Here is a 13794-nt window from a genome sequence, read left to right on the forward strand (position 1 = left end):
GCAAGAAAGCTGCGCACGGATGCCAAGCATTGCTGATTTAATTTTGGCGAAGCCATTTGCCAGTCTTCCTTTCGAGGAAAAAATGAAAATTAAAGAGCAGGGTAGACCAACGCCTCAAACTGACTTGGTGAAAAAGGTAGGGAATAATACTCGTTCCTTTCAGCTCTCCTGGTACGAGAAAGTGAATTGGCTAACAGCAAGTGACCCACATCAACAACAGTAAATAGGCTACTTTAGTAATATGTCATGGATGGACCAAAAATATAGAATCTATTTAAAATGTTTATGCTAAGTATATTATATTGGAATATATATTTCTCTGGATATGAATTAAACACAGCTACAATTTGGAAAACATTTTTAAACAAAAACACAGCCGAGAACATTTCACACTACAGACCTGGATTAAAAGTGAAGGGTTATCAAAATTGTCAATAAAACATTTCTCAGTCAAAATAAGTAAAATATAGGGAAAGTGTCATTGAATGAAATGTGTGGCACCCAGCTCTATGTTTGGCTCCCCAAGGTCAGTGCTTGTGCCTATTCCAGAACACTCTGCTGTTACTGCTGAGGTTCCTGACAAAGAGCTGCTTTCAATAATGATCAATTTTTAAACATACCACAATTTTAAAATATAAAATGTTAAAATATACCCCCCCAACACCACCATCATGTATATTGGACAGTAGGCTAATGGGCCAAAAGAACCTGTTATTTCACAGTTTGTGACCCTGCCAACAATCAGCCAGATCAGAGGCAAGAGTATGGGCAAAATTGATGTGTTTTTTCTTTTAAAATCTGGAAATATCGTAACCGACCAGCCTCCCCTGTTTGAAAGACTACCAGCCGCCACTGCTGTAAAATGTTTTATTGTACAGAAACTGAGGTGATTTTTGTCATTGGTGGGCTTTTTAATGCATTTCCATGTCGGCATGGAAACGGTCCATACCATCTTCAAGATTTTTTTTGGGGGGGGAATAGAGAAGATTAAGCTAAATCAGATATTAAGATAAAAACGCATTACACACAATACTGTGACAATTATTTCTACAAGCCTGCAAATAAAAGCACTATCAGTTAAAAAAAAACAAAAAAACATTTATACTGAAAGTCTAGTGTCCCACCAAATGCCGTTGACAGGATGCGGTGGGCGTGGCCATGTGAATGCAGGAAGAAGAAGAAGGAGCGTCCATGACTTCTCTCTAGCAACGTCGCCGTTGGGTTATGGATAAAACTGCCGTGGTTAAAGTCGGGGCGGTGGCTAGTGCGGGTGTGTGCGCCCTTTTTGGAGGAGTCGTCCTCGTTCAGTATATCGTAGCGAAGAAGAAAAGAGCTGGCAAGAAAACGAAGATCATCGAAATGGTGAGCTTCCGCTCCGGTTTAACGCGCATGTGCGGACGGACTCAGCGAACCCCAAACGCCTCCTTACATACTACATAAGTGCCTTATATAGGGGATAAGTGAATAAGGTGCACACCATTTGTAGTACACTTTATATCCTACAAGACTGCATTTGGTATTCGGTCGCAGAACCGCTTTAGAGGTCATAGCAGCCGGTGCTGTGCTCTTAGCTTAGCTTAGCTGGTTAAACATGTGGCGAGATTTAGAAATACATTTTACCTAGACATTGTAATTAATGTTTATTCTGAACAGGAGTAATTACTGGGATATAACTATAATATAAAAATAATGTTTGTTTGGCTGGTCACGAGTGAACATACATTTTTTTTTTCTCACTTCACTGCATCATCCGGGCATCAAATGACGTCGCGACTTGATGACGTAAACGCTTGCCAGTTCCAGACTGGAGTGAAGCCGTTTGGCCGCCATCTTACCACTCCCATCGCGTGTATTTCCTGACTTTCCCTTTCATTACTTCTTCTTGTTTCTTCAATTTTACCTACATTCCTTACATATCTTTTATAGGTTGTCTGCTTCCCTTCACTGTTATTGTTTGTTTGTTTTATTTCCTTTTTTTTTTTTTTGGAATGGCTCTTTTTTTTTATGACGATTTTCAGTTTTTTCTCTTATACAGTGTATCTTTTGTCTTTCATATATTTCTCATCTCATTATCTCTAGCCACTTTATCCTGTTCTACAGGGTCGCAGGCAAGCTGGAGCCTATCCCAGCTGACTACGGGCGAAAGGCGGGGTACACCCTGGACAAGTCGCCAGGTCATCACAGGGCTGACACATAGACACAACCATTCACGCTCACATTCACACCTACGGTCAATTTAGAGTCACCAGTTAACCTAACCTGCATGTCTTTGGACTGTGGGGGAAACCGGAGCACCCGGAGGAAACCCACGGGGAGAACACGTAAACTCCGTACAGAAAGGCCCTTGCCGGCCACGGGGCTCGAACCCAGGACCTTCTTGCTGTGAGGCGACAGCGCTAACCACTACACCACCGTGCCGCCCTTCACGTAGGCATTTTTCTCACCAACTACATAAATAACTTGTCCGATTTTGTGTAGCTTCCAGTAGTTGAAATGACACTGCTGCTCTGTAATGGGAGTGGTAAGATGGCGGCCAGCTGACTTCACTCTAACAAGCCTCCAGATTTTATACAGAGTTCAGTGGTTCCAGACGCCAATTAAGCATCAACTGGCCACGTGGTGTAGATTTACAGGTCAAAAGTCATATAGGTTGAACTTTCCAAAGTACACGATTAATTTACTCATGTGCTAATATCTGTGATAAGACTCCTGCTCCAGCCAATCAGTGCCAGGGTTCGCGTTCGGCTTCATCTATTCCAGGGAAACCTGAGGACATTCTACATCTTCACCTCTGACTTGTTGCCTGGAAAGCATTGTCTATAATATTGTGACATCGATTAATCAGTGATAATAAATCCTAGTCTTGTGTACTTGGGAGTCCAGAGTCCATTATATTTACCTGCTGATTCAACCCGTGAGAGGAATTGCAAAGTTGTGAATTTATAAGTTGAACTGTACTGTAGATCTTTGATTGATCAAAAGGCTGTTGATTAATTTCCTATAACAGCAGCTCTGAGTAGATCTGCAAGACAAAGCACGGGTTTTTATGAATGCACTTTTACTAATACGTTATCATATTCACTCAGGCTTGTACCATTGGTGCTACACGTATCAAAGACTCAATAAATTTAATAAAATAAAGTCTTATTTAACAAAGAACAACATGTAGGCTGTTCCTTATTGAATGTTGAAGATTTCTGTAAGGAGATGCTTATTTAATATTTATGAAGCCATTCAGCAAGAATTAACTAATAACACAGATATTCCCCAACATTCAGTGGAACTATAAATGGCTAAAATTTATGGCATTTTTTAATTTGTTCTTTCATAAATTACAAATTATGATTGTTATATCTTTTGCTCTGTCTGTTTTACACTATATAGCCAAAAGTTTGTGGACACCTAACCATCATATCCATATACCATGAAAACAAGCATTAATAATAGACTTTTTTTTAAATTCTCCTTTGGTACGAAAACTTTACTTCTGCTAGTTGCACAGTGTCTTTCACACAGAATGCGACCTAATTGCATTTGAGAATGAATACAAACAGTAGAGTACATCTGACCCTTAATCTTGTCAGAGCTGTAAAACTGCTAGTGTTCAGTGATTTGATCTGTTGAACGAAACCTTTGACCCTCACCTGTATGTTGTGAAACTGTAATGTTTTACTTCTCGGTAATTCGTTTTGAAGTTCATGGTTGGTTCATGTCAACTGAGGAAATCTTCAGTCCTTGAAAGAAAGTCTCCCAGTCTTACTTGCCCAATGAGCGAGCAGCACCCAAAACATACTTGCCTGAAAAACAATTCCACTTGCCCAGAGCTTTATTTTATTTTGAAGAGGACAGAATGCAGTTGATATTTTTTTAAATAGGTGAAGCAGCATAATTATCATGAATCCACAAAACCATAACACCAATATGTGCAGACACATTCAGAAAGAAAGTTCTAGTAGCAGAGGAATTAATAATTTCGGGTATATTAAGCTGTGTAGAGTTTTGAATGGGTATTATAATAATAGTAATAATAATAATAACGCTGGAGCTTTGTTTCTGTTATCAAAAGAACCCAGTCCTGTGCAAAATGCCTCCATGGAGCCAGAGTGTAGAAATGAACCTACAGTTCGAGAGAGTTCTAGACAGACGCTGAACTTTACAACAGCTGCACAGATGTGAAATGGAAATAAATCGACTAAGGCAGGAAAAATTTATTTTGGATAAAATTTATTGTCCGTTACACACTGATCAACCTGTGTGACTCGGTTGTGCCTTTTGAATCAAGAATAAATGAAAAGGGAACCGAACATTAACCTTTTATTGAAATTATTATTACAAGTTACTGTATGACTACAGCTACAACCAGGGGTGCCGCCAGAAATTTTGGGCCCCATGAAAGATTAGAATTTTGGGCCCCCCAACTTTGCCCACCCTCGTCACAATTGCACTATTGTCATTATTTGACTTTTGATAGCCCATGGACCTTGAGTTTGTGACTTTATTACATTTTATGTATTAACCAATGGTTTAGAACGTGTGAACATTCCACACACGTAACCATGTCAAACACTTGACTGGTGTCCGTTATTAGTGTAACGGGTTTATTTTTTTCCACTTGCCATTGTGTGTAGTGGTGGGGAAATTCTGCGCTGGCCCTTTAAGAGCGCAGGTAGTTATGGGAACGAGGCGCTGGCCTCTTTCAGTTTGGTTTGGAAATGTAAGCGCCAATGCCACTGGACGTTTGCAGCCCGTCCTCAGCAGTGTATTTGTGTCTCATTTCTTCAGAATAAAAAGACTGGTGAACAACACAACGTCTGTTACATTAGCAACACTTTAATCTAGCAAACTGTATATGGCGCTCGCTCATTAAAAACATACATGCTTTAGGATTTAAGGGTTGTATTGCTGCTCACCTCCTTCTCCAAAGGGGGGGTTCAGTGGTTTGGTAGGGCGGAGGTCCCCCTGAGGCTGAATCTGTGCATATTTAGGGCACCCCATTAGTTATGAAACTGGTTATTAGCACTAGTTATTAGCACCAGCATAACGTAATATTTCATCTTGTTTATCACACAAGTCAGTTCAGTTATTAAAATGGAAAAATGTCACTGTACAAACTGTAAAAGTGTTCTCTTGATAGGCTAATCCAACCACGTTCATACTGTTCATTTACCATTCGCTAATATTTTGAACACACATGTGAGCGATAGCTACCTTTCTTTGGGAAAAACTGAGTGACCAGTTGCCTGCCTCTCCGGTCCCTCTCACGGACCGAACTGGACCGTACCATTTCGCAAAAGGGGGAGGGTTAAATGACAATATGTTGAAGAACTCAAGAAATAGACAACCTTGTTCAATTAGCTCATTTTACCGGATGGAATATTACATTGTTGTTATTTCAAAAGTCTTATTAAAATCATTAAAAGCATATTATCAGCCCCTTAAAGGGCCCCATGGCAGTGCTGGGCCCCTAGAATTGTTCTAACCTTTCCCCCCCTGGCGGCGCCCATGGCTACAACTGGAATGTGCGGATTCTGTTAGCGTTTGTAATTACTGTGCCATCCACTATTAGAAAAATTAAAATAAAATCTTACAATATTGTTTGAAAGTCAAGCACAAGATAGTTATTTTACAAATAACACTTCAGATATTGTTTTAACAATAATAAGAATCACTGTATAAATGACAGAGTGCAGATAGCTGTGTAACTAGATGTCCTTGGGGTTGTTGAGACATGGAGGGGTGGGGATACGATTTAGCCCACAGTTCAGGTCGGAGTCCTTTGAGAGTAAATGCTTTGGCTTTCGCAACATTGTTCCCAAAAGCTGATGTCGGGAAAAAGTCTTTACACAAAGAAGGTTTTTCTTGCTTTTGTAGTCTTTAACTGTTCTTCCATGTCAGGACTTTGTGGGAAAAAGAACGTATATTCCAACATGTAGCTAATGCTAACGCTAGGCCACTAATCTGCATCGTCACTCCAGTCGTTTCGAGGAATTTTGTACGGATCAGAACCGCTAATAAACTCTAATTTCCATGTATATCTAGCCTTCGCTTCTTTCTGACTAAGATTGTCCAAGTAATCCGATAGTAGAGCTTTTTTAGGTGTAGTTTTCTTCGGACAACAGCAACAGATGCCAGACATCTTCACTTGGCTTCAGTATCTGAACAGCCAATCAGCGGATCCCGTATGTGTTTACAATTTTTATGTCACGATTTACAGCCAATGGCAGACACCCTTTGTCGGCTGTCCACCAATCACAGGCTCCCATGCCACAATGGGGGTATGCTGATAAATATTTCTCATCTCATTATCTCTAGCCGCTTTATCCTGTTCTACAGGGTCGCAGGCAAGCTGGAGCCTATCCCAGCTGACTACGGGCGAAAGGCGGGGTACACCCTGGACAAGTCGCCAGGTCATCACAGGGCTGACACACAGACACAGACAACCATTCACACTCACATTCACACCTACGGTCAATTTAGAGTCACCAGTTAACCTAACCTGCATGTCTTTGGACTGTGGGGGAAACCGGAGCACCCGGAGGAAACCCACGCGGACACGGGGAGAACATGCAAACTCCGCACAGAAAGGCCCTCGCCGGCCCCGGGGCTCGAACCCGGACCTTCTTGCTGTGAGGTGACAGCGCTAACCACTACACCACCATGCCGCCCCTTGATAAATATTTAGAAAATAAAAATTATATCATTATGAAATATATGAAACCATCAAAAGCAATAAAAAATTGTAATATATACTGGTTAGAGGTAAGGAACATTATTCAGTGATGTCGTTTATTATTAACTCGAATTGTGATATAAAAGTTCCGGGTCTGACACCTGCCCGCTTCAACCGCGTTGCTGGCACACGATGTCCTTGACCCTCGTCGCCCTTAGCCAACTGGTATAATCACGTCATTATGTGGACGTATTGAGCCGAGCTTTTCCAGTACACTTGAACACACACATACTTCGATGAATTATAAGCAAAAACCAGGAAATTTTAATGGATAAAACTTTTAATGCATTTCCTGTGAAACGAGACGAGCTACTTTAGACTGGTTCCCTGCTCTCTTAGCGCAGAGTGAGAATACAGTCAATGTCTCTGACGCTTGGTAGGCAAGGCAAGGCGAGTTTATTTCTATAGCGCATTTCATACACAGTGGCAGTTCAATGTGCTTTACGGAGGTAAAGGCAAAACAGTAAACAATAAAATTACATAAAATAAAGGGGGAAGAAGAGAGAAAAATAAAAATAATATAAGAATTAAACAATAGTAGAAGTAAAATAATAAAATGAAGTAAAAGTTCAGTAAAAAACAGCCGAATAAAAGTTAAGTAAAGTTTAAAACATGTAAAGATGACGATATTTATCAGTTAGCAGAAAGCATCTGAGAACAGCTCGGTCTTTAATCTAGATTTGAAGCTGCCAACAGCAGGAGCATTTTTGATGTCCTCTGGGAGTTGGTTCCATAGCTGTACTGCATAGTAGCTAAAAGCTGCTTCACCACACTTTTTGTTTTAACAACAGGTTTTACCAGTAAATTTTGCTGCTGCGATCTGGTAGATCTGATTGGGTTAGGCCGCTGCAACATATCAGAGAGGTAATTGGGCCCTGTACCATTTATACCCCTTTTCCACCAAATCAGTTCCAGGGCTGGTTCGGGGCTGGTGCTGGTTCACAACTTGTTCAACTTGCGAGCCAGCTGAGAACCCCAGTTTGCTTTTCCATAGCTCGCGGTGCTAAGCGGAGCCACGTCATTACGTCGCTGTATACGTCATTACGTCGCTGTATACGTCAGTTACGGCGCTACGTTTACATAAACCTTGGCGCAAATATCAAAGCAAAAACAACACGGAAGCAGCAGCAACAACAATAATAATAATGGATGACTTCGCGTTTGTACAGCTGCTGCTTCTCGTCGCTTAAAAATGGCGATCTTTCGCGGTCTTGTTATTGTTGTTGGTCTTAACAACTCCGCCCCCCCCACCCACCCCCACCCGCTGACGTAAGCGGTTCTTTCCTCTGGCCCAGCAGAGAGTTGGTGCTAGCCTGGAACCGGTTTTTCTGGCCCCAGAGCCAGTTCTTTGTCAGTGGAAACAGAAAACCCGGTTCCAAACTAAGCACTGGCCCCGAACCAGCCCTGGAACTGCTTTGGTGGAAAAGGGGCATTAGAGATTTGTACACCAGCAGCAATGCTTTAAAGTCAATTCTGTAGCTTACTGGAAGCCAGTGAAGGGACCTTAGAATTGGAGTAATGTGCTCTGTTCTTTTTGTTCGTGTGAGAACCCTCGCCGCTGCATTTTGAACCAGCTGAGGTCGTTTGATGGTCTTTTTTGACAGGCCTGTGAAAAGGCCATTGCAGTAGTCAACCCTACTAGAGATGAAGGCATGTATATGTTTTTCCAGATCATTTTTTGACACAAGTCCTCTTAGTTTGGAAATGTTTTTAGGTGATAAAATGCCGATTTAGTGATTGCTTTCATGTGACTGTCAAAGTTTAGCTCGCTGTCAATGAAAACACCAAGATTTTTAACCATATCTTTTGTTTTAATCCCCTTTGTGTCAAGAATAGTGGTAATCCTGAGTCTTTCATCTTTTTTCCCAAATAGAATTACTTCTGTTTTATCTGTGTTCAGCTGAAGAAAATTCTGTGACATCCAGTTGTTGATTTGGTCGATACACTGGTAGAGACATTCAAGGGGGGCATAATCATTAGGTGATGGAGCAAAATAAATTTGGGTGTCATCTGCATAGCAGTGATACAAAATTGAGTTGTTCTTGATAATTTGTCCAAGTGGGAGCATATAAAGGTTGAATAGTAATGGTCCAAGGATCGACCCCTGGGGGACACCACAGGTCAAGGACATTTGATGTTGAGGTACAATTTCCCATGGTAACAAAGAAGCGTCTATCTTTTAAGTATGATTTTAACCAATTGATAACTTTACCAGTCAACCCAACCCAGTGTTCAAGTCGATATAGCAGTATGTTGTGATCAACAGTATCAAAAGCTGCACTGAGGTCCAGTAACACCAGGACCGATGTTTTGCCTGCATCAGTATTAAGACGTATGTCATTTATAACTTTAATCAGCGCTGTTTCAGTGCTGTGATTGGCACGAAATCCTGACTGAAAGTTATCAAAACAGCTGTTTGATATCAAGAAGGCAGTTAATTGATTGAAGACAATTTTTTCTAGGATTTTCCCGATGAATGGTAGATTTGATATTGGCCTGGAGTTGTTCAATACTGAAGCATCCAGATTATTCTTTTTAAGTAGGGACTTTACAACGGCTTTTTTCAGGGACATGGGAAAAATGCCAGTCTCTTGGGATGTATTTATGATCTGAAGCACATCTGTAATTGAGATGAAGAACAGACTTAAAGTTGGTGGGCAGAATGTCCAATTCAGATGTTGAGGAACTGAGATTTTGTACAGTTTTTTTCAAGAGTCTCATAATCAACTCAACAAAATTCTGACATTGTGTTGAAATTGTCTGTCTGTGTCACTGGTGATTGCAGCTTTTCAGTTATTTGCAACTGAGATGTATTATAAGCAATATTCTGCTGTATTTTATCAAATTACCTTTGAAGAAGGATGCAAACTCATTGCATTTATTAACTGAGAGAAGTTCAGGTGCTAATTGTGGTGGGGGATTAGTTAGCTTCTCTACTGTTGAAAATAGCACACGGGTATTGTTCATACTCCTGTTGATGATGTTGGAGAAGAAAGACTGTCTTGCTTTACCAATTTCATAATTACATTTACAAAGCATCTCTATGGATTTGATAACGGACGTGAAGTTTAGATTTGCGCCATTTTCTTTGTCTTCCTACATTCTCTCTTTAGCAGTTTAACAGCTGGGTATTGCTTCCATGGTGCTTTCTGCTTGTCATTGACTTTCTTGATTTTGAATGGCGCAATATCATCCGTAATTTGGGTCATATTTGAATTAAAAATTTCCAGTAAGTCGTCTACAGAGTCTGACATTTTGGTTGAGATCCGTGAGAGAGCTTGCTCAAAGAGAACACGTGTTGTCGTTTATGACTCTCCTACCCATAGTCGTTGAGCTGTTCTGAATGTGAGGGGACATAGAAACATCAGAGAAAACACAGAAATGATCAGATAAGGCCAGGTCAACAACAGTAGTAGAAACAGTAAGACCCTTTGCAATAACGAGGTCAAGGGTATGACCACGAGAGTGGGTCGGCCCTTGTACATGTTGTACGAGGTTGAAGTTGTCAATAAGTGCAAGTAGTTCTCTGGCATAAGTGTTTTCAGGATTATCTACATGCAAGTTAAAATCCCCAGATATAATAAGACAGTCAAACTCTAAGCAAATGACTGACAACAGTTCACCAAACTCTTCCAGAAAAACTTTGGCTGAATGTCTCGGAGGCCTGTAAGTAGTTAATAACAATGTTAGGAGAGCATGTAACAAGTGCACATAAGTGTTCAAAGGATGTAAAATCACCAAGTGAGGACTGTTTACATTGAAAAGAGGCTTTGAATATATTTGCGATCCCTCCACCTTTCCCATGTCGGGTAGCACTCATGAAATTAAAATTTGGGGGAGCTGCTTCAATAAGGGTGGTAGCACTCTTTGCTTGATCCAGCAATGTTTCAGTTAGAAGCAAAAAAATCAATATGGTGTTTGCAAATAAGATCATTAATTAAAATGACTTGTTTGAAAGTGATCTAACGTTCAGAAGAGCTAGCTTTACAGAAAGTCTAGAAGTAATATCCGCTTGGGCACTCTGATGTCGTTTTGAAACAGGAAGGAGACTAGACTGGTTTAGCCCCTGGGTTAAATACACTACCATTCAAAAGTTTGGGGTCACTTTGAAATGTCCTTATTTTTGAAAGAAAAGCACTGTTCTTTTCAATGAAGATCACTTTAAACTAATCAGAAATCCACTCTATACATTGCTAATGTGGTAAATGACTATTCTAGCTGCAAATGTCTGGTTTTTGGTGCAATATCTCCATAGGTGTATAGAGGCCCATTTCCAGCAACTCTCACTCCAGTGTTCTAATGGTACAATGTGTTTGCTCATTGCCTCAGAAGGCTAATGGATGATTAGAAAACCCTTGTACAATCATGTTAGCACAGCTGAAAACAGTTTAGCTCTTTAGAGAAGCTATAAAACTGACCTTCCTTTGAGCAGATTGAGTTTCTGGAGCATCACATTTGTGGGGTCGATTAAATGCTCAAAATGGCCAGAAAAATGTCTTGACTATATTTTCTATTCATTTTACAACTTATGGTGGTAAATAAAAGTGTGACTTTTCATGGAAAACACAAAATTGTCTGGGTGACCCCAAACTTTTGCACGGTAGTGTATGCTCTATGTTTTCTATTTCTTATCAACACAGGAATAGAGAATGGCATAGGCATACTGGGTCCCAGCTTGTTTTCAAAACTACACCCAATGCAGGGACCCACAGCACATCATACAAGACTCTCTGTATATTCCATGAGGTTGGGAGGGGGAAGGATTAGAGATGTCATGTATTTTTTTTTAGATGGTGAAAAAGATTGGTAGCCAGCTGAAAGTCCTGGGCGAACATGGTTCAGTCTGTTGTAGGGCTGCACGATTATGGAAAAAATGATAATCACAATTATCTTGATCAAAATTGTAATCACGATTATTAATCACGATTATTCTTGATGTTAGGGAAATCACTTAAATTTTATTTCACTATATTCAAACAAACAATATGAACAGCTTTCAGTGCAGAATGAAATTTAAAAGAGAAATTCTGATTTCCAAATGACAAATAAATGAAATTTATCCAAGAAATTACCAAAGGATGAAGGAACTGAAAACTCAATTGCAACAATTACATAGCATTATACTGAGGCCTACAAGTTTTTAGCTAGAAAGACCAGCCTATCAACATGCTCTGGCTTTAAACATGAGCGAAGGCAGGTCACAACATTTCCTCCAGTGCTGAATAGTCTGTTGTTCCGACATAGTTAGCTTTTCTCTCTCACCTCAATCTGTTACCTACTCTCACACTATCACCCCTTGAAGAAGATACCGCTGCACTGAAGCTCTGCGCACTTGGCTTGCTTGCTTATTTAGGCGGAGTAATGAAACCTTACATGCGTCAGTTCGCCCCCTAATGGTTTGGCGGAGAACTAGTCAAAAAGTGCTTGATCAGATATGCAGCAGAGCTCGCATTTTAAATGGAAATAAATCGCGATTTTCATTTAATTTAATCGTGGCAGCCAAAATCGCGATATTCGATTAATTGTGCAGCCCTAGTCTGTTGGTTGATTTTCGATGAACTGGGTACACTGCTTGTCGCGAATGATTTGGGCTGGAAAAAGAGAGTGCAGCCATTGGCAGCAATCTCTGCATACTTTTAGGGAAATCCATGCAGGGGGGAGACGGGGATGGTACAACAAAGTCAGAAGAGCGAGACTGAGATTGGGACTTTGGTGAGGTCTTTGTGAGTGTCTCCATGACTGTCTCCCTGACGGTCTCTGTGATACTTGCATGGGGTCGAGATGGGGATGATGCAGCCTTGGCGTGATTGTCTTTGGTCAGGTCCTCAATCTGGATGGGCGATGCAGATATCTGTGGCTGCCCATTGTTAACAACAGTAGGATTCATTTTATATGGGAACCAGTCCAGGAAAACAAGATTTTCGAGAGACACAGGTGTACTTTGTTTTGACGAGGAGTCAGATGTCACGATGTGTGATTCACTTTGCAGAGTGATTGAAATATGCTACTGTCGGACTGACAGTTCAGGTCTGCATCACGGAGTGGTTGCCTGTGTTGCTTAGGTTGCCAGCACTAACTTTTGTCGTCTGATCGGACAATTACCATTAAAGTTTTACTTTACATACTTTAGTTGTCTCAGACAATCGGACATGTGGTTTTTCAAGCATAGCTTCATATAACGTTAACAAAGTAAGTTAACTGGTATAATAATTAATATCTAAATGTCTGTTCCCATTTCAAGGCTCTACATTAACTTTTGAAACCACTTGTCCTGTCGGGCAAGTTGAAAGGAAATTTACTTGTCCGAAGAAAAATTTGAGAAAAAAAACCACAACTATTTGTAATAAACTAATTTCACCAGAATTACTTTAACACAATCTATTCACTGCAGAAAAAAATTGGACTCTGTCAATCATTAATTTATTTATGAGAAATTGAAAACCAGAAAATTAAAATTATGCAGTATATTTTCATTTTTAAATTATTAACTTTGAATATATCCTCCACTGATTAATTGTTGTCTAATTATTCATTGTGGCTCCTGTATGGTATTTAATGGTTGCGATGAAAGTTGCGGTGTTTTAGGTTTTTGTTGCGATTACATTGCGGGAGGAAGTGAAAGTTGCGAGAAATTGTTGCGATTTTCTCTTTTTGTGATTAAAATTGAGTGATATGTTAAATATTAAGCTACTACTGAAAAACTATTGATTAAAAAAACAAAGACACTGATAAATGGTCCTATAAATAACTTTACCAATATAAAAGATTACCAGGACTACAAAAATGCAGAAAAATAGGCTTTACTTATCCAAATGCATCTCATCTCATTATCTCTAGCCGCTTTATCCTTCTACAGGGTCGCAGGCAAGCTGGAGCCTATCCCAGCTGACTACGGGCGAAAGGCGGGGTACACCCTGGACAAGTCGCCAGGTCATCACAGGGCTGACACATAGACACAGACAACCATTCACACTCACATTCACACCTACGGTCAATTTAGAGTCACCAGTTAACCTAACCTGCATGTCTTTGGACTGTGGGGGAAACCGGAGCACCCGGAGGAA

General features: G+C 40.4%; 1 protein-coding gene across 1 annotated transcript in view; it reads left to right on the forward strand.

Moving 5' to 3' along the window:
* The first annotated feature begins 1147 nt into the window (after positions 1-1147).
* nt5c3a (5'-nucleotidase, cytosolic IIIA) overlaps positions 1148-13794 on the forward strand; it is a 38519-nt gene continuing 25872 nt past the window's right edge. Inside the window, exon 1 of the mRNA XM_060905673.1 lies at positions 1148-1362. Coding sequence (XP_060761656.1) covers positions 1225-1362 — 138 coding nt within the window. The 5' untranslated portion in view covers positions 1148-1224. The remainder of the gene's footprint in view (positions 1363-13794) is intronic.

This window comes from Neoarius graeffei, chromosome 23, assembly GCF_027579695.1.
Source record: "Neoarius graeffei isolate fNeoGra1 chromosome 23, fNeoGra1.pri, whole genome shotgun sequence".
NCBI classification, from domain to species: Eukaryota; Metazoa; Chordata; class Actinopteri; order Siluriformes; family Ariidae; genus Neoarius; species Neoarius graeffei.